The following is a 22,535-nucleotide window of genomic DNA, read 5'->3' on the forward strand; positions in this document are numbered from 1 at the left end:
TAGCCACTTTGATTCCCAAGATCTCAATTCAAAGTCTAGAGTGGGCTGCATCTAATTGTCCTGTCCATGGTCCCATACCAGTACCCTAGCGGCAAGGAAGCCTGGGAAAGCAACCAGACATTTGGCTTATTGAATGAAATAATAAAAAGGTATTACAAAATTAAATGAGATAAATATTTATTCATGAAGTAAGCACAGAGCCTGGGATTTGATGAGTTTTCCAAAATGGTAGTGAATACTATTTTACATCTTTATTTGATCATGAGCTTTTTTGAGGGCAAGGACCACATCTTATTCATTTTGTATTCTGGACACAGCATCTGATGCTCCATGAATGTTGTTGAGTTGCATTGCTTCCCCCTGAATAGAAGTTAGGTCACTGCACTCACTTCTATCTCAATTTATTTATAGGGATCTTTAAGACCTTTAACTAAAATGTACTTAAAGATGTAAATAGATAACACCTATAATAATATCCAGCCAACATTTGAGTCTTTTTCCTCAAAATTATCATTAACAGAAAATTAAATCTCTCCTCAGGTCTTCTAGAGTGCATTAAAGCAGAAGAGAAGATTTTTATCTTATCATGAAACCATTATCTGAAGGACAACTAAAGTTTTGTGTTGTTCAACTAATACATCTCACATCATGGCTGCTCGTACTTTTCATTCTGAAGTCTATCTCTTCCTTAAAACCTGCCCAACTTCCAATTTATCAAAGGAAGCCTTTTATAGCTGCCTGGAATGCTCCAACAGATCAGTGCTTGATAAGATATAATTTAAGACTAAATTTGAAAATGTTTCAGGTGATTGGAAGTCCACTGGCCAGGGCCAGGGGGCAAAATGTCACTATATTTTATGTCAACAGACTGGGATACTATCCATGGTATACACCCCAGGGAGTTCCCATTAATGGGGGTCTTCCCCAGAACATAAGTTTACAGGTACATCTGGAAAAAGCTGACCAAGATATTAATTATTACATCCCTTCTGAAGATTTCAGTGGACTTGCTGTTATAGACTGGGAATATTGGCGACCCCAGTGGGCCAGGAACTGGAACACAAAAGATGTCTACAGACAGAAATCAAGAAAGCTTATTTCTGAGATGCAAGAGAATGTATCAGCTGCTGATATTGAATATTTAGCCAAAGCAACCTTTGAAGAAAGTGCAAAAGCTTTCATGAAGGAAACCATCGAACTGGGAATTAAGAGCAGACCCAAGGGCCTTTGGGGTTACTATTTATATCCTGATTGCCACAATTATAATGTTTATGCCCCAAACTATACTGGGTCATGCCCAGAAGAAGAAGTTTTGAGGAACAATGAGCTCTCTTGGCTCTGGAACAGCAGTGCTGCTTTATATCCTTCTATCGGTGTCAGGAAATCTCTTGGAGACAGCGAAAACATTTTGCGTTTCTCGCAATTTCGGGTGCATGAGTCCTTGAGGATCTCCACCATGACATCCCATGATTATGCTCTGCCTGTGTTCGTCTATACAAGGTTAGGCTACAGAGACCAACCTTTATTTTTTCTTTCTAAGGTAAGAAAGATACCCCTTGACAAAGATAAGGAGATTTCCTCTTATCTCTAAAAGAGACATTTCTTTGCTAATTATGTTCTTTAAAGAATTCCAGAATAGTGGTCCATTAGATAGGAGCATAAGTCTTCCTTTGAGTAGTCATCCACTCAGATTCTTCATTTGTACAGACTGAATTTTGATGATCTCATTTATTATTTATCTTTCAAGAAACAAAGTACGGAGGGAAGGTGTTAAAGTGCAATGTCAGCAACTACTTCCCGTTCCCCAACTTTGATTGTGTTCCCTTACAACTGGCCTCTTGCGAAGGTTACTGAAACAATTGAGGGTGAACAGGTTGAGAAATCAGAGAGGAGGTTTTTAAATGGAGTAGTTTGCTCATATGTGTGGAAGTAGAATTGTAGACATTTCTGCTGCTGCCCTCATCGTTAAAAATCTTAAGAGGAAAAAAGTGTTTTCTTTTTAAGGCACAATAGTAGGTTTTATAAAAGATATAAGGGAGGCACAACAATATGAATATACTCAGAAATACCTAAGATAGTAACTTTTATGTGTTTTTTTCACACAATTAAAAATAATTTTTTAAGGAATAAGGGAGTTACAAATCTTCTAAAAGTAGGTGACCCCTATAGATTTAGCCATCTGGTTTATTCTTGACTCTATGACCACAATTAATGGAAAGTTGGTAAGAGTGGTGTGAGTTTCTAAATTCAATAGTAAATTCATCACTAGTAAAGGGTTTCATAACCCTGGGTTAAAACTTACATATAGAAGTTTTATTCTATTTACTTAAGTCATATATGCAGCCAAAGACCTCACACAAACTGTGAGTGTAGCTTTTAAGATAGATGAACTTTCAGCCCAATTTTCCCTCCCTTACTTTCCCTTTACTACTCTAGTCACTGAAATGGAAACTTGTAGAGATAAAAATCTCAAAGAAGATGCTACTCTAACCTGTGGACTTGGGTAATTATGTGTGATTATGAGAAGACTTGAGCCTTGTTCAGACCTTCACATTTGTGATGCAGAGGTGTTTAAAGATGTTGCTGCACACTAGGGGTTGATCACCTTTCTTTTTTCTCCACCATAACAAGTTTCAATTTGCCAGCATGTATCAAAATACAAAGATGTTCTGAGTATGAAGCATCCAAAGGAGACTCAGGAAACACCCCAGTGAGGACTCTACCATGAGCCGTAGGTATCTGTGGAGCAGACAGAGAGTAGAGCTTACTCCTCAGAGGGAGAAATGACACAAATACATCAGGATTTGGTAAATGCTGTGCCTCTGACACCACTGAGGAGATGAGTAAAGATAAAAATTCTCTCTTGTGAACTGACGTTAATACTACCCAGAAAAATCAGCAACAACTGACTGAGCACGGTAGGAAACTAACACTATTTGGAAGGTGTAAAAAAGTTATCTACATCTTTATAAAATAGTCTTGACTCTAGAATTGAAAATTAAATACCACCTTCCTCTATGAAACTTCTTTTGCTTTTCTATGTTTGGCTCAAACAAGTTCCTTTCTTTAGTGATAACAAATTTACTTTTGGAAGAAACAATAAACTTTAAAGGACAAAGTGTTCATTTCAATAGATTAGTTTAAACTACTGGTATATTCTGCACATTCTGCAAGCCAGTGGTAAGCTCCTTCTTGAACAGCTACAGCCTCAGAAACATTTCTGTTCCCTCTAAGGGAAGAAGGAACAACAGTTAGGGTCTCACCTAGAAACAATTTTCTTTGTTAGTCCCGTGGTATCATTCTGTAAACTGAATGGCAAGGCATTTCCGCATGTTTTCAACCATCAAACCACCATTTTATTCCATCCTCAATAAAAACCTGCCCACAAACTTTTAAAAACATTATACCAAACTGTAAATACTAGTAATGGCTTCCATTTCTGCCCTCCCAAAGATATCTGCGTTTTAAAATGTTTGTGTGTGTACACACATATAATGAAGATTAGAAAAACAACTTACCAATAAGTACCAAATCTCTTAACCTCTCCAGACCTCAGTGCCTCATTGTCTTAATCTACAAAGTGGCACAATATTACCTGGCTTATCTACTTAGGAGAAATATTATGAAAATCAAATAAAAAGATAAAAATGAAAATGTAAAGCACTACAGAAATATATGTGGTATACATAACACTTTTTAACAAGTATCAGAGTCTTAAACTTGAAAGGGGAATATGTAAGAATGAAATTTCAGTCAGCAGCCATAGCTTGGGGGAATCATATGCGGGTTGTAAAGCCTCATTTCACACAGTAGATTGCCTATACCACAAACATAAATGCAATTTAGATATTGTTGATACTATGCTTTTAAAAAATAATGAAAGGGGTTTTCTTGACTATAGGTTTAAAGATGTTTTCCCCTGAAATTAATTCATATTCCCTCTGATAACACACAAAGGGAGCACATTAGTGACGCTCCAGCCCCCCACAGTGGGCTCCTTACTTACGTGCACTGTGGTAAAGCTTCAGGGACTGAAACCCAAGGGTAAAGAATGAGTCCTCTGGGTGTCCCTACTCTTAACTTCCAAAACCTTGATTTGAGCCAAGAATCATGGGTAGGGCAAGGCTGCCTTACACCAGGCTGAGACCTGGAAGATGTGTTGCTATTACATCAGGTTCTCTTCCTTTATTTCTCCTTTCATGTGGCTTATGCGCTCAGGTGGTCCCAATTTACTCCTAGAGACATCTTACCTGTGACTTCCCTCACTGAGTAGTGCCCTGCTTTTTTGGCCCCCCCAAGAATAGCTGTTCTGTAATTCATCCAGCACCCTGCTCTCAGTTAGGTGACGGTGGGTTAATTTGTTAGAGGAAATTGCCTAAATATCTGCTAGTGACTCCTTACCTCTAGTCAACACATGCTAGAAGACTTGCCATTTTGAATCAGTCCCAATTAAACTCTCTTTGATAATGACGCTAAAGGACACATTGGAAAGAAACTAACGTTCCCTCCTAATATCAACCTCAGAAGCTGTGGCTTTCACCACAAACATCTGTAGTTTCCGTACTTACTGAATATGGATCAATAACCTGTAAATACAAAATGTGGATGCTGTGTCTCCCTCCTCCCTCTGATGACAAAGCCTTAACCCAAAGGAATTCATGGGAGGGTTCCAGTTTCCAGTTGAGCATCTAAGAAACTTGGAAGTTGCAGCTCAGTCCTAATAAGTAAAAAGCTAAACAAACTGAAAAATCAACTCTTCTTAGATTAATAAGAGAAGTGTGGACACACAGGGAAAATTGCTGCCCTCAAAGTTGGAGAGACAGATGGGTGAAAACAGAGAATCACAGCTTACCAGATTGGAAACCCACGAGCAGAAACCTCTGTGGGAACCACTGCCAGAGTAGGGAAACCTGAACTGTAACTGGGAAACTGCTCAGCGTCGACAAGTCTGAGAGATGAAAATTCCATGGGGACCCAGTCATGGGGGCTGGGGGAGCACACTTCTTGGAGTTTTACCTCCAGGAGCTCACCAGGTCCTCACAGTGAATATTGCAGAAAACCTCCCCTCATGCATCTAGCAGGCAAAGGAGAAAAGGAACCATTTTGAGTACTCTAGAGCACTCTGTTCTGAACAAGGTCCACCCTCAAGAGAAAGTGTTTAATCACAGCCAAACCTGCTGAGGTTTTATCAGAGCCTAACTCATCTGTGGAAAAGGAAATACTCAACTCCAGCTGGCTCTAGTTTTCCACTTGGAAGAAGGGAGATACCCATCTCTAGACCCATCTGGGCAGCCTGTCCCACCTAAGGGGGTGGAGGGAACAACTGAGAAGCAGTTGTGAGGTTCACAGTCCAGAGGAAAAGGCTCACTAAGACTGAGACCTAATCATAGGGCTGTAGAACCCTTCCATTCCCCCTACACCTTACTAGAATATTACTAAAGGCCTATTTACAGAAGTCCCTTTTATCCAGTATGAGTTATCTGCCTATTGAGAAAAATTAAATCGTGCCTAGCTATCAAGAAAAAAATTACAAGACATACTAAAAGGCAAAAACCCAACTTGCAGAGTCAGAGCTAGACTCAGATATAGCAGGGATGTTGACTATCAGACCAGGAATTTAAAACAACTATGATATGCTAAGGGCTCTAATGGATAAAGTGGAATGAATGCAAGAACAGATGGACAATGTAAGCAGAGAGATGGAAGTGCTAAGAAAGAACCAAAAAGAAATGCTAGGGATCAAAAACACTGTAACAGAAATGAAGGATGTCTTTGGTGGGCTTATTTTTAGAGTAGACACAGCTGAAGAAAGAAACTCTGACCTTGAAGATATCTCAGTAGAAGCCTCCACAACTGAAAAGCAAAGAGAAAACAGACTGAAAAAACAAAACAAAACAAAACAAAACCCAGAACAGAATAACCAAGAACTGTGAGAGAGCTAAGAAAGGTGTAACATACACATAATAGGAATTCATGGAAGAACATTAGGGAATTTCGCCCCTCTGATCACATCATGTGACTATCATATCTCTATATTCAGGAAAGTTTCAAAGTGAGTGGAGGGAGGAGCTCTGCTCCCTTAAGTCTTTGTCAAAAGAGGCAATGGACCTGGACCCAGCAGAGTCCTCATTCTGGGCTCTGCGTGGCTAGCTCCTCCTCTTTCTGGTATTCCTATATCATGGATAATTCTCAAAACATTTCACTTACACCACCTCATTTGAGCCTCACAAAAACTCCTCCCCTTCCTGTCATGTCAGCTCTGACCTGTTCGGTAGACACCATGGTCCTGGGAAATGGAAATAGATGTGGACTTGAAAAGAAATTAGTTTAAATCAAAATCTCTTCTTTATTTGAGAATTACCAGAAAGTTGCCCAGAAAAAAAAAAAAAAAAACTTTAAAAACTGAGATTGTAAAACCTTCATTTTAGTGAACTATAAAAGTGTCAGGTGAGGAGATTTCTCTCTCAAGTACTGGTATTAATATAAAGTGCCCAAGGCAAAATACAGGTTAAAGTCTTCTTTTAATTTCCACCAAGCTGCTCAATTACATTTCCAGCATACAGCTGTTGGAAATTAATCCTTGGAGTAAAAGGTGAATGCTTATTATTCAAAAGAGTGGGGGAATATATTATAATTTAAGAAACTTATTTAGGGCTTCTCTGGTGGCACAGTGGTTGAGAATCTGCCTGCCAATGCAAGGGACACGGGTTTGAGCCCTGACCGGGAAGATCCCACCTGCCGCGGAGCAACTAAGCCCGTGTGCCACAACTACTGAGCCTTGTGCTCTAGAGCTCACGAGCCACCACTACTGAGCACACGTGCCACAACTACTGAAGCCCGTGGCCTAGAGCCCGTGCTCTGCAACAAGAGAAGCCACTGCAATAAGAAGCCTGCGCACCTCAACGAAGAGTAGCCCTGGCTCACTGCAACTAGAGAAAGCCCATGCACAGCAACGAAGACCCAACGCAGCCATAAGTAAATAAATAAATAAATAAATTTATTAAAAAGAAAAAAAAAAGAAACGTATTTAGAAAATCAACTGCAGAAACTTTATTTAGGAAACCAACTGCACACATTCAACTTTTAATTTCCCTCTGAAATGACCTAGATTCATGTTAATCTTTATACACTAAAACAATAATCTTTTAGGGTTACAAAACCAAAATTCTCCCTGCTGAAATTTTGTTTTCATCTATCTTAACCATATTGAGAAAAATCCCGGCAGCCTTACCGTGACTGGAGGAATCATAAATAAAGCCAATTAAATCAGGTACTTTAAAATTAAATACAAATAATTTCAGGGACCAAATATAAGGGCTGGATCAAATCGGACACTGTGTTCCTTTGCCTATCCTGGGAATCCAAATGACACAACACCCTTCCAAGTCACTGAAGAGGCAAAGTTCTCAGGAGAGTGTTGCATACTGGGAAGGGAACTTGGCTAAGATGAATACAAGGCAGTCGTCACATTTAGAGAAGGAAAATTTTTGGATTCTGTTTCCAGGTCATATACTCATAGCTGGTTTGTATGTATACACTCCTAGTTAATTTCAATTAAACAACTTTTAGTGGCTATTTACAGGCTAATTGTTTAAAAGTAATGTCCTGTTTGGCAAAATATAAGTTTAAAAAATATGTATTTAATATGTTTTTATATGATTATAGAGTGAAATTTCTGAGCCCTGGTTCATTTAACATTTGCTTTACTCTAAGAAACTGGACAATAGTTTCATGTATTATATTGAATTTAGCCTCCAATCCTAATCCCTGGCAGGTTGTTTATATTCAAATGAATACAGTGTAATGAACTCTCTTCATTCTAGCAAGATCTAATCAGTACTATTGGAGAAAGTGCTGCCTTGGGAGCTGCAGGCATTGTTATCTGGGGAGACATGAATTTGACTTCATCTGAGGTAAGACAGTACCTTGGCAGTATAGTTAATATTACAATATTTACATTATTTGCTCTGTTTTCCTACAGAACTTACTCTAATCAGAGCTCTCAGGTCTCCCATAGTAAACCTGCTTTAGAATTAAAGTCCAAATCAGCACCTGATACATAGAAGGAGCTCCATAAAGATTAACTTTTGGTAAGATAGTAATCATAATACTGACGATTGTTGAATATTTACTATATGCTAGGATTGTGCTAAGGGCCTTTTTGTTTCGGATTTGCTCACTTCCTGATCATAATAACCCTTATGAGGTAGGGACTAGCATCCTCATTTATAGATGAGGAAACAAGAAAGGAAATCTAACTAGGGTAACAGTTAGTTAAGCTAGCTAGTGGTGGAGCTGGCACTAACCACAGATGGTATGACTTTGGAACCCTTGTATTTAGCCATTACATAAAATGTATGATATCATATTTTGAGAAGTGGAATCAGATGGTAATTTTTAATATCCACATCGAACTTATTTTTCTTCTATGGAGAAATTAGCTGAAAATTAATAGCATTTAAAATAAGAGTTATGTCTCTTCGAATTTCTTCCAGTTCAAATACTATCTACTCCAAGAAGTCTTCCTAGTTTTCTCCAATCCATATTAATCACAATCTCTTCTGTATTTCCAGATGTTGTTTGTTTATATCCCTATAGTGTAATGCATATAATACTTGTATCCTCGATGCTTTTATTTATTTATTTATTTGTTTGTTTGTTTGTTTATTGCTGTGTTGGGTCTTTGTTGCTGCATATGGGTTTTCCCTAGTTGCAGCAAGCGGGGGCTACTCTTCGTTGTGGTGCACAGGCTTCTCATTGTGGTGGCTTCTCTTGTTGCAGAGCATGGGCTCTAGGCGTGCAGCCTTCAGCAGTTGTGGCGCGTGGGCTCAGTAGTTTTGACTCGCAGGCTCTAGAGCTCAGGCTCAGTAGTTGTGGCGCGTGAGCTTAGTTGCTCCACGGCATGTGGGATCTTCCCGGACCAGGGCTTGAACCCGTGCCCCCTACACTGGCAGGCGGATTCTTAACCACTCTGCAACCAGGGAAGCCCTCAATGCTTTTTGTTAAATTGAATTTTTTGCAAGTTCATGGTGATCTGATATTATTCTTAGAATTTCACAGGCTCAATTTGTTGCTACCAAGACATTGTTCATGAAACTATTTGTGACAATATAAAGTTAAAAGTCTCCTCTGTCCACATATGAGAATTAGGTAGAAACTGAGGATCAGTACCTGACTCTCCAGGTGTGACATTTCCCCTCCAGCCCATGTGGCTCCTGAGAAGAGCATCATCAGGAAGCTGAGTGCACAACCAAGTGGCCTCTGTTTAGAACACACAATAGGAACCACACACAAATGACCCGGTCAGCCTTCCAGGCTTTCCTGTCTTTGAATTGTATAGAGGAGGCTAGATCCCAGGGCAGTCGGTATTTGAGCATAGTTAACAGGAAAATCCAGAAGGCTCAGGTTGACAGTCAACAACAATTTGGTAGAACATGATGATTCAGGTTCTATCACAACACTGAAAGGCACACACGCCTGAAAGGTGGCCAAAGGACAGCAACTCTGGCACGATTTCTCAATTTGGGTTTGTTCCTCTTTTTCTCACACCCATTAACTTGGGATCTAGAAGGAGGAAATAAAGGATGTAAACTGAAAGAAGGCAAGGTCATATATGCTAAGGCTGGGGCCCATTTGCAAGTTCAGATAGCCTATGGTAACATATTCTCCATCTCCTGTCACAATCCCCTCTCATTTTTCTGGTCTGGGTCCCCTGTATTACAGCACTTGAACCTAAGAGTTCATGGGCTGGAACCAAGCCATTAAATTTCCATCAAGTGCAAAGAGCTGCTTTGTGGATCTAGATGCTCTAACCTTACCAGTACCAGAAAAAGCACTAAATCCCATTTGTTTCTACATTTCTAGGGCAACTGTACAAAGGTGAAGCAGTTTGTGAGCTCTGATTTAGGGAGCTACATAGTCAACGTGACCAGAGCCGCTGAGGTGTGCAGCTTTCACCTCTGCAGGAATAATGGGAGATGCGTAAGGAAGGTGTGGAAAACGCCCGATTACCTTCACTTGAACCCTGCAAGTTACCACATAGAGGCATCCGAGGATGGAGAATTTACTGTGAAAGGCAAAGCATCTGATACAGACCTGGCAGTGCTGGCGAAGAGATTCTCCTGTCATTGTTATCAGGGATACGAAGGGGCTGATTGCAGAGAAATGAGGATGGCTGATGGCTGCTCTGGGGTTTCCTCTTTTTCTGGCTCACTAATCACATTGTGTCTGCTGTTTTCCGCATGTTATCAGAGCATTCAGTTGTGAGATAATTGAGTTTAAAGGGAATTAAGTTTGGCCTCTGGAGTCGTCACTTAGGGAAGAGATGAAACTTACAATCTTTTTCTCATATGAAATCCATTGAGAGGTATTGTAAGTAGACACGTGTGTCACTTAACATAAACAGGAAATGTATTACTTCATTTGGCTCCGATTTGGCTAAGAAACCAGATCCAGGAGTGAAATCAATGCACTCTTCTTCCTTACTGGAATGTTTAAGTTGTATTTAACCTAAAACGAATATATTTTAGTCTTCATATGAACATAGATACATAAAAGTATACATATAAATATTAAATTATTGATTTCAAAGACTGGTTTTCCAGCTAGCAACTTACTTAAGGACAGATTCCTATGCAGTTATCTGATTTAACACATGGGGTCACCTCAGGGTGTGACCTGGTCACCTGGTCCACCAAAGGGGACCAAATGCAGAATTCCTGTTCCAGCCTTAGGTTCAAACTTCTTCTTCAGGCTTCTTCTCCCTGCCTGGGCTCGGTGAGTGCAGAACCAGTCACTGATGTGACTTAACAGAAGGGCGCAGGAACTGAGGCAAGGGGAGCTGTAGTCACTGCAAAGACATCTATTCCAATATGGCGCCTCTCTCACCCACCATGAGTCCCTCCCTCACAGAGGTTGGTGATCTAAATACAGCAAAAGGCTTCAGGATAGTACTCATGCTTGCCTAGGCTGACATTGCTCTGGATCTAGAAACTGGAGCCATGTTAATGAAAATGCAGTTGGTGTCTTTAGCAAGCAAAAGTCATTACTAAAAATTTTTTAAATAAATGTTTTTTTGGGGTTTTTTTTGCGGTACGCGGGCCTCTCACTGTTGTGGCCTCTCCCGTTCCGGAGCACAGGCTCCGGACGCGCAGGCTCAGCAGCCATGGCTCACGGGCCCAGCCGCTCCGCGGCATGTGGGATCTTCCCGGACCAGGGCACGAACCCGCGTCCCCTGCATTGGCAGGTGGACTCTCAACCACTGCGCCACCAGGGAAGCCCTAAATAAATGATATTTAAGGGACCCAGAAATGCTATTGGGAAGGAGTCCTACCAAGAAATATTCGCTATTTTGGTCCCCACATATGAGTTTTGAGTAGTGGTTTTAGAGTCAGTTTGAATCTGATTTGAATCATTGTTTCACTATCCATCTGGTTGTGTGACTCTGGGCAAGTTATTCATATTCCCCATTTTCTCAAGTGAAATTTGTTAATATAATTCCTAACTCAGTGAATTATTCTGAGGAATAAATGGGATAACACATCCCATGCATACTTCAGCTATTAATACATGTTGCTAATCTTCGATTATCTTCTCTTGATCACCAAAGTAATGGAGACACTTAGGATAAAACAGTCTTGGGCAATTTCCTCTTTCTGATATTATGTTCTATGTACAATCACTTATGCATGTGTTCTCTTGAGAGCCACTGTTTCAACTGACAGGATTTCCTTCTCCTGGAGATGATCTACTTAGAAGGTAAACTCAAGACAGGCATGATGCTATTACAGAAGGCATGGGAGGTGATTCAACCTCCTCCTCTGCCTCTTTTGTCTCTCTGTGAAACATTTGTAATACAGGTGTGCCCTTTTCAACTCTGGGTCCCTGATTGTCAGACGTTACGGACATTGTGAAGGTCTAATTTCTAAATGTAAAATACAAACAAAACAAAATTTTTTTTTATAATACCATAAAATACAGGTAGCATTACATAGGTTAACTTTTTAAATTTTTTCATTATTTTATTTTTATATCAAAGATGATATAAATACACTATAGAAAATTTGTAAATAGAAAAAAATAATGGAAATCACCAATAATCTCTATAATATATACTGGTAACTCTTGGTGTATTTCTTTCTGGCCTTTCTTCTAAAGACTTTTTAAAAACATGGTTGTAAATAATAATATACACATATTTTTGCATCTTGTGTTTTTCACTTAACCATACCTCATAAGTAGTTTTCATGTTATTTCATAGTCTTCATAAATATAATTTAAATAATTTTAAGGCCACATAATAGTCTATCAACTGGATGTAGCAAAACTTAATTAGCAATTTTCCTTAAGTTTTGATTTTTAAATATCAAGCTTCTACTATTTAGTCACCTCATCAGAGAAGACTTTCTGTATCATCTTCCTAATTCATTCATTCACCTATTAATTACTGGCAATTAATCACTGGCAATCCAGTGGTTAAAACTTTGCCTTCCAATGCAGGGGGTGTGGGTTTGATCCCTGGTTGGGGAGCTAGGATCCCACATGCCTCCTGGCCAAAAAACCAAAACATAAAACAGAAGCATTATTGTAACGAATTCAATAAAGATCTTAAAAATGGTCCACATCCAAAAAAAAAAAAAACCACTTAGCTTAATTTCTTAGCCTTGGCTCAGACTATTTTTATTGTACCACAAAATGCGCCATAACACTTCACATTGTGACCATCAGAATGACAATACAATCTCAATTATCAAAGATTATAAAAGAATAAAGTACATATATTGCTTTTATTAAGCTAGGCCAGGACCAATCCTTTTAGTGAAAGATATAAAGTCATAAAATATTTTATTAACTTTAAACATGGGTGTACATTACTTTGAGATATTATGGAGCACTGTTATAAATAGCACTTCAGCTTAGCCCTCAATAGGAGATTTTGTTTGATTCAATAGTTTCAAGCAAACTTTTGACTTATTACCCCTGGCACAAGTGACTTTTGCTTCCTCCTGTACCTGCCTCCCTTAAAAAAGAAACAAAAAGTTGAAACGTCACAATTCTATGAGAGGTTTTTTCACTTTTGGGCAGACCACTAAAAAGTGGTCTTTCATGAAATAACGAACTTGAGAGGTTCAACTTGGAATTTATTTTTATTTAACAGTCTTTTCCTAAGGCATTGCTTGGTGCAGCATTCTGCACAAGTTGGAAGGCACAAGGAAAACTAGCTGCATTTACTTCTCTGCAGGTTCAATAGTGATTTGAAAAGATGAGACAAATGTCAGCTATTATAGGATTTGTATCATACATAAGAGAAAATAATTTTATTGATTCAAACACAGGAGTCCTCCATCTTCAAGCACTGAATTAGACTTCCTGCACTTAAAGTTGAGAACTTGGTAAAGCTTATAATCTCTGTTACAGAAATGTAGTGTAACAATATATTCTACATTTCTTTTTTTTCCCAGTTATAGATGAAGCAACTTGCAAAACATTCCTAAAACATGAAGAAGAATATTTAAATGTAAATCATCATTATACCTCTTTATCCATCAAAGTGGCTTCATTCCACTCTCCTGTGCTTGCATCAAATATTAGATAAAGCAAAGTGTGTAGAAGAAATAAGTGCTTTTCATAGTCATTCCTCTTTGTGATGGGAGTACTAAGGCTTCAACATATCTCCTTTGGGAGCTTTGCTGGGTCCAGTGGAGCACCCCAGGCAGTGTTCACCTTCCTTCTGGTTCCATGTTGTTTGACTCTGGATTTCAGAGCACACCCTCTTATTGCAAATATGTCTTTCCTTTGGGCCTGGAATGCCCTAACTGACTGTTGTGCTAGAAGATTTGACATGCCCCCAGATCTGAGCCTCTTCGCTTTAGTAGGAAACCCCCAAAAAGGTACAACAGGAAAATTCATTACATTATTTTATGCTGATAGACTTGGCTACTATCCTCACACAGATGAAAGAACAGGCAGAAGTGTGTATGGAGGAATCCCCCAGATGGGATCCTTTAAAAAGCATTTGGACAAAGCTAAAAAAGACATTTCCTATTACATGCCAATCGACAACGTGGGCTTGGCTGTCATTGACTGGGAAAACTGGAGGCCTACCTGGGCTAGAAACTGGAAACCTAAAGACGCTTACAGGGATCAGTCTATTGAGTTGGTTCTGCAACGAAATATACAACTTACTTTCCCAGAGGCTGCCAAGATAGCGAAAGTGGAATTTGAAAAGGCAGCAAAGAGTTTCATGCAGCAGGCTTTAAAATTGGGAAAATTACTTTGGCCAAACCGCTTCTGAGGTTATTATCTTTTTCCTGACTGTTACAATCATAATTATAACCAACCTAGTTACAACGGAAGTTGCGGGGATATAGAGAAAAGAAGAAACGATGCACTCGACTGGTTGTGGAAGGAAATTACTGCCCTTTTCCCATCCATTTATTTGAATAGCAAGTTAAAGTCTTTTCCACAAGCTGCCCTCTTTGTTCATAATCATGTCCAGGAAGCCATTCGGATGTCTAAAGTAGCCAATGCTAAAAGCCCACTTCCAGTTTTTGTGTATGCCCGTCCAGTTTTTACTGATGTGTCTTTGCAATTCCTTCCTCAGGTAAGAAAATCAAGGTAAGAAGGCTATGGAATATTGTTCACAAATGGTGGTTAGTGGGACTGAACATAATTTTTGAAGGGAGTGAAATTTAGCTTTTAATAACCTTTAGGAATATGCACCCAGGTAGTTCTGCATCATTATATGAATGTAAAATAAGAACATGTTTCTTTTTTTTTTTTTTTTTTTCGGTACGCGGGCCTCTCACTGTTGTGGCCTCTCCCGTTGCAGAGCACAGGCTCCGGATGCGCAGGCTCAGCGGCCACGGCTCACGGGCCCAGCCGCTCTGTGGCATGTGGGATCTTCCCAGACCGGGGCACGAACCCATGTCCCCTGCATCGGCAGGCGAACTCTCAACCACTGCGCCACCAGGGAAGCCCCAAACGTGTTTCATTTTTAACGTAATCATATAATATCTTAGCAGTCATGGAGAACTGGGTAGTATAGACAGTGTATTATCTCAGTTCCTTTCATTTTTTCTTTTATGGGCCTGATCGCTTGTCAATAGAAGTAATTAAAATAATAGCAGAAAATCTGTATTTTTCTTATAGTAGGGCAGTGGTGGCATAAAAGATAGAAATAAATAGTGATGAAATATTTAAATAATTATCGTTGGGTCAGCATTCTTGGCTTTGGTGTTATTATCCTATGTATAACACTTTCATTTTATTCCTCCCTGTTAACTCTTTCTACACATTTGCCAGGGTGACCTTGTGAATACAATTGGTGAGAGCGTTCCTCTAGGTGCCTCTGGAATTATAATGTGAGGAAGTCTCAATTTAAGTCTAACTAGGGTAAGTTGAATTGATAGGAAATAGATGAAATCATGTCTACTTTTAATGTTTTTGAGGATTGTTGTGGGATTGAATAATAAAATAAGCACTATGTTTGGCCCAAAGTAGTAGGTGCTCAGTTGATAGTGGCCAAGTCAAACTATCTTTCATTCCTGTGGTTGTGTTGTAAGACTGTTTTCCAGTGAGGAAACAGAAATTTGGTGAGATTAATTGAAATTCCCTAGGCTGTGTGGCTAAGAAGTAGCAAAAACAGGATTACAACCTTGGTTTCCTTATGTGGTGTTTGGTATTGTTTTCTACTATACCGTGCCGTGTCACTTCTCAAAAGAGCTCAACTAGTCAATATGTATTCACTCATTCTTCCATTCACCCAATTACTGTTTATTAAGCACTTTTTTAAATTTAGTCATTTAATGACAGTTTACCATGGGGGCCAACAACTGGGGGCAGGGTGTGGGCAGTTGGGATTTAGTTACTTTTTGAAAATATTACTAAATTGTTCAGAGTTTCCTTAAGGGAGAGGAAAAGGAATCCTTCTTTATTTTCCACAGGTTATATTTAATAGTGTCTATTTTAAGTAAAATTTTAAGTAAAACTTGTTTTGTTAGGAAAAATGTTGGTTTTGTTCTGTATTCATTTTCTGCTAATGCATTTTCTTCAGTTCAAAAAGGCTTTCACTATCATGACCTAAACCTTTCCTCTCTTCCTTTATTTTCATCCTTTTTTAATTCTCCATATGAGGTCTTTATCCTTCACCTCTTCAATCTTCTTGACTCAAAGCATGAGTAAAACTGTCACATGGACACTGCTGAGTTGGAGCTGAACTTTTCTTTCTCTGATGGATGTGGAAATATTAGTGACGTAGGTACCATGGAGAATGTCTAATGAAGCTCTTGGCCCAGATGTCTTATCCTAGGACCTACTCTAAGACTTTATACTCTAAGAACAGATCTTTTGACATCTTGTCCTTCAGATAGACTAGCCATATTTTTCCTTCATTTTTAAAGGTACTTAACTTTGTGAAATTCTTTTAAGGTAATCTGAGCCCTCCTACTTATTTGGTAGATTCTGTTGTCTCTGGTTTGATCAACAGTAAAGAGAACTAATAAAAAATATAAGTTCAGGGAAAGGTATATGTCCTTTTTGCAAAATCTTCTATACATCAGAAAATTATTTAAGAATTATAATTCTCCTAAGAGTATTCCTAATTTTTATTAGTTGTTTTCTCAAACCTACAAACTCCTTTCTCAAGGATCCTGTTAATTCTACGATAGAACAATTTTTAAATTCCCCATACTATTTCCTTTTTTAAAAATTTTCAGAATTGAGAACTCTACCCTTACTCTGATGAGGAATGAATCAGGCATTCTCCAATTAGTAGGATGGCATGGCATATTACTTGTCACATTTTTTTTAATTGCACTTTAATCTTAGATTCATGTACTTCTACCATGACTCTCAAATCACCTTCAGTATTATTCATACAGGGACAGTCCTTCAACTTTAATGTGATGATTTTCTACTTAATGACACTGCCTTGAAATTGTTCCCTGTGGACTCTGTTCTATATATTTCTGCTACCTTTCCTAGTTTATGATCATTTTGAATGTTAATTCTGTCATTATTCCCCTTTTTTTCTATGTCATTTGAAATCAATAGAGTCATGAAATTACTTGTGTTTCCTGATTCACTGACAACTCGAGACAATGGTAATTGCAGGTTTACTTGTGATGACTGAATTGATTTAAAACAATTGTTACCAAATGTAGGCAAACCATTTCCTTCCATTCCATCTTATTAGATCCAATGGCATGACAGAGCCAGCTTCTACTGGTCCCAGCTCAGGAGACCTGATTGTTAAATATTCAGAAATTTTGTGAACTGTTGAACACAGCCATTATTAAAAATTAAATGATAAAGCTCAGAATAAAATTAAGTATGTTAAAAACAGAAAATATTGATAACAAATACTCAAAATCTATCAATTATTTACTTTATTTTACTATTATCCATACTTTTGAGGTTATTTACACCTATTGTATCTAAGTGGAAATGGTATTGTGTAATGGGGTGCTACTTCACACCATACTACCATAATGGTGGGGTAATTGATCCCCAATTCTGCACTCAGGGATGCCAGGTTGGTAGCTTAAAATCAGCCATGGTAGGAGTATTTACACCATGGGTATTGACAAATGCTATAAACTAGGCTTTATCTCTTAGAGAAACAATTTTAGATCCTTCCAAAGACTGCATCTTGTAGAGGCTCATGCTGCTCAAAATATTCTCATCCTTTACTCCTCTTCCTGCCTAGTTCTTGTCTCTGTAGACAATTCCAATGTCATCTGATCTTGGTATAAATTCTCATATATCCCTGGCACCAGTGATACTGTGTTGAAAAATATTGACATAGTCCCTGCCTTCATGAAGCTTATGTTAAAGTTGGAGGGATAGAAACAATATAAGACAATAAAAATATTCGATGTGATAAATTCTATGCAGAAAGTTAAAAATAGAGAGCTGTAAGAAAGTAGACTGGAAAGGTGTCTGAGAAGGGTCTTGTCTAATTAAAGCTGTGATCTGAATAAAAAGATGGAGTCAACCATGTTAAAAATGAGAGGAAAGAGCATTCTGGGCAGAGGGGACAGTAAGTGCCGTTTGAAATGAACCTGCCACCCCTGTGAAACAATTAGTATATCTAAGGCTGAGTGGGTAAGGGAGAGTTGTACAAGAGCAAGGAGAGGTTACACCCCATCAGGCTGTATACAAGTTGAGAGAAGTTGAATTGTATAATAAACACCATGTAAAGCTATTGGAGGGTTAAGAAGAGGTTTTCTATTGGTACCATAAAAATTACAACAAACAGTGGTTTAAACAGCAGCAAATTATTATCTTATAGTTCGGTAGTTCAGAAGTCCAATATGGATCTTAATGTTGTAAAATCAAGATGTCAGCAGGGTTGCATTCCTTTCTACAGAAAGACCCTCATTTGCTCATTTGGGTTGTTGGCAGAATTCATTTCCTTGTGTTTATAGCATCAAGATCTCTATTTTCTGACTGGCTGTGGCTAAGGCGATTTCCAGCTTCAAGAGGTCACCGCATTCTTTCCCTTTTGGCCTTCTCCTCTATCTTCAAAGCCAGCAATGCCGGGTTGAGTCTCCCTTACCTTTGAATTTGTCTTCCTTCTTCCAACTCATTTTAAAAATCCAAGCTACCTTTTTAAGGACTTGTGATTGAGTCCATCCAGATAATTCAGGATAACCTCCCCGTGTCCAGATCCATACCCTTAATCATATCTGGAAAGTCCCTTTTGCCATGAAAAGTAACACAGTCACAGGTTCCGTGGGACTGGGGTATGGACATCCTTGGAAGGCCCTTGTTCTGCTTACCGCCGATGGCACCACCTCAGGGAAGGCAACAGGAAGTAGGTCCAAGTGGAAGCTGTGAGGTTCCTCAACTTGCCTGCCCACCCGCCCACCACTTCCTTTGATCTTTTACTGAAGGACTAGCTCGGCCAGCTCACTCCATGGGATTGCTGATCATGAACGCAAGCAACTACCTTCTACGTTCTGAAGAGGACGGAGTCCCAGTTTTAGAAAGTATCCATTTCAAGATGAATCATTTTAGTTACTCACCACTCATACTCTGCCAAATAAGTATATCTGTAAAAGAGCTGTCATAATTCGCCCATACTTGAATTATACATAACATTTAATATATACTCGTTTGAACCTGTTTAGTTGTTTTGAGCTAGCAATTTAGAAACCACTCTTCCCAATGCCTAAACTTGTCTGACAAATGTGATACTTATTACATTTATTTGTACTTTATATAATTTATACATTGAGGGCTAACCAATGCTATGGGGCCCTGTGTTAGCCCTTTTATGTACTTTCTATCTTTTCATCTTCGCAACAACCCTATGAAGTAGGTGCTATAATTACCCTTATTGGATGATGATGAAGCTGAAACACTGCCAGATGAATTAATTTGTCCAAGGTCACCCAGATAGGAAACTAAGACTTAGAATGCTTAAGAGATTCCCAAGCTCACACAGCGAGCCATTAATGGAACGGTGACTCCAATCCGGACAGATGGACTCCAGAGCCCAAGCTCTAATCCCTCCACCCGCACTGTACCATTCTGCCCCTTCCACCCCCATTAGTTTATGAATTATTGAGGAAGACTGAGGCTAGGGTATACTAAACCTCAACTGGTCAATTATTTAGTGACATGAAATGGCATGTGAAACTTACAAATGTTACAAAAAACTGTTGGAATAGTCTTGCTTGTTCAAGTAAAAAAAGATAAAACATTTCCTGCTCTTACTGGCTCTGGGTTTTTTTTGTGTGTGTGTGTGCTTCCTTAGAAATTGCTTAGGGCTTCCCTGGTGGTGCAGTGGTTGGGAATCCGCCTGCTGATGCAGAGAGCGCGGGTTCGTGCCCCAGTCCAGGAGGATCCCACGTGCTGCGGAGTGGCTGGGCCCGTGAGCCATGGCCGCTGGGCCTGCGCGTCCGGAGCCTGTGCTCCGCAACGGGAGAGGCCACAACAGTGAGAGGCCCATGTACCACAAAAAAAACAAAAAAAAAGAAATTGCTTAATGTAGTGAATTAATTCACATATGAACCAACTTGGATGTTAATAATCTGATCTTCATATAATTTTACAGAAATCTTGCATGAACCTAGGCAATTACATGAAGACTACACTGAATCCTTACATAATCAACGTCACCTTAGCAGCCAAAATGTGTAGCCAAGCACTTTGCCAAGAGCAAGGAGTGTGTACAAAGAACTACTGGAATTCTAGCAACTAGCTTCACCTGAACCCAAAGAATTTTGCTATTCAAACTGGGAAAGGTGGAAAATACACAGTACATGGGAAACCCACACTCAAAGACCTGCAACAATTTTCCAAAAAATTTTACTGCAGTTGTTATGCCAACATCCGCTGTAAGAAGAGAGTTGATATAAAAAACATTCATACTGTTAATGTATGTATCGCTGAAGATGTTTGCATAGATGGCTTTCTAAACTTAGAACCCAGGAATCATTCTTCTAGCTGGAAAGAGATATCTTCTACCACTTTCAGCATATCTTATTCTCCACACCAACGGTCACAGTGTCTCCATGTGTTCCTGGGAAAGATCTCCGTGGGTGCCTCAAAGTCACGTGTTCGGTGGAAGCCCTCTCCAACAACACCCAAGGGGGCTGTCATAGTGTTAACTGGAAAAACACTTCCAGTCAGTTACATATTCAAAACAAGAAAAATGAAACAACCTATTAAAGTACAAATTCAGTGCTTATTAGGCTTCCTGTCTACATTCTTTGTGTTTTTATATTTTTTACATTTTATTTTTAAATTAATTAATTATTTTTTGGCTGAGTTGGGTCTTCGTTGCTGCGCGCGGGCTTTCTCTAGTTGCAGCGAGTGGGGGCTCCTCTTCATTGTGGTGCGCAGGCTTCTTATTGCAGTGGCTTCTCTTGTTGCGGAGCACGGGCTCTAGGCACGTGGGTTTCAGTAGTTGTGGCACATGGGCCCAGTTGCTCTGCGCCACGTGGGATCTTCCTGGACCAGGGCTCGAACCCGTGTCCCGTGCATTGGCAGGCAGACTCCCAACAACTGCGCCACCAGGGAAGTCCCTTACATTTTTATATTAATAGTTTCGCTAGCTTATTTTTTTTTAGGCAAGTGATGATATCTATATATTTAAAGTTTTATATTTGAAATGTGAATCAATACTCATGGCCAAGATAGTATTTTAATTTTTTGAGCAAAGATTGCTTTTTCATGATCAAATTGACCTTGGAATTATTATTGACTGATAAACAAGGAATTGTGACCAATGCCTTTAATTTTCAAAATCATAGTGAGGGCAGTGTTATTACTAGATCCATTGATACTACATTTTAGTTTTGAAATTCAAAGTAAACACTTGATAAATAAGATAGCGTAGAATTTGCTTTGTCAGATGATATCCAATTTTGTATTTTCTAATTGCCATGTGTATAGCAGATATTTCACAAACTGTGAATGTGTATATACTAAGAGGTACCTATTATATTCTTGGTTCTACCAAAGACTGATTGTAAGACCTATAATGCTTAGAGGCCTAGTGTCCTTCTGATAAAAGTGAAGATTTGGGGCCTCCCTGGTGGCGCAAGTGGTTGAGAGTCCGCCTGCCGATGCAGGGGATACGGGTTCGTGCCCCGGTCTGGGAGGATCCCATATGCCGCGGAGCGGCTGGGCCCGTGAGCCATGGCCGCTGAGCCTGCGCGTCCGGAGCCTGCGCATCCGGAGCCTGTGCTCCGCAACGGGGGAGGCCACAACAGTGAGAGGCCCGCATACCGCAAAAAAAAAAAAAAAAAAAAAAAAAAAAGTGAAGATTTGAATAATGCCAATTTATTGTAAATGAATGTCTTTATAAGTAGTTTTTAATATGTAATAAAAGTGTCAAGAAAATATTAAATGCAATATCTTTTAAAATGTAATATTCTAAGCGTACTAGTCTGTCTCAAGCATGTAACTATGGTTTTTAGCTATTTCATCTTGATAATTTGTTCAAGTTGTGTTTTATAAAAAGGTAACCTTTAGGGCTTCCCTGGTGGTGCAGTGATTGGGAGTCCGCCTGCCGATGCAGGGGACACGGGTTCGTGCCCCGGTCCAGGAGGATCCCACATGCCGTGGAGCGGCTGGGCCCGTGAGCCATGGCCACTGGGCCTGCGCATCCAGAGCCTGTGCTCAGCAACAGGAGAGGCCACAGCGGTGAGAGGCCCAAGTACCGCAAGAAAAAAAAAAAAAAAGGTAACCTTTAAAAAGCGATTAACCCATCAACTTTTGTACATGGTTTAATATGTCTTCAGAATTCATATGTGAAAATTCTAATATTCTTTTCATTCTTGATTGTCAAATTTGACAGCCTTGTGTACCTAAAAATCCTTATTTTACCTAAGCATTCACATCCTTCATATAGCATTTATTGAGTGTTTATTCTTTGCCAGGCTCAATATTAAGTGTCACAGATTCAAGGTGAAGTAGCATACTTCTTGCCATCAGTGAGTTTGTTGCGTATTTGAAGAAGACAGACATCGAAAGTGGAAACTTACAACATAATGTGTGAGAAGTGCTATAATATAGTTCAG

The 22,535-nt window shown here is 39.3% G+C and overlaps 2 protein-coding genes across 2 annotated transcripts; both read left to right on the forward strand.

Annotated features, from left to right (window-relative positions):
* Positions 1–586: 586 nt before the first annotated feature.
* HYAL4 (hyaluronidase 4) lies at positions 587–10,266 on the forward strand. Its single transcript, XM_060108747.1, has 3 exons — positions 587–1,540; positions 7,824–7,913; positions 9,865–10,266. Exons 1-3 carry the CDS (start codon positions 587–589, stop codon positions 10,264–10,266), a joined length of 1,446 nt encoding a protein of 481 aa, XP_059964730.1.
* A 3,379-nt stretch (positions 10,267–13,645) lies between these two features.
* Positions 13,646–20,679, forward strand: SPAM1 (sperm adhesion molecule 1). Its single transcript, XM_060108628.1, is given in 4 exon segments — positions 13,646–14,602; positions 15,304–15,393; positions 20,063–20,483; positions 20,486–20,679. Coding segments are annotated over 4 exon segments (1,662 nt in total).
* The last annotated feature ends 1,856 nt before the right edge of the window (positions 20,680–22,535 follow it).

The sequence above is a fragment of the Mesoplodon densirostris genome, chromosome 9 (genome assembly GCF_025265405.1).
Source record: "Mesoplodon densirostris isolate mMesDen1 chromosome 9, mMesDen1 primary haplotype, whole genome shotgun sequence".
Lineage (NCBI taxonomy): Eukaryota > Metazoa > Chordata > Mammalia > Artiodactyla > Ziphiidae > Mesoplodon > Mesoplodon densirostris.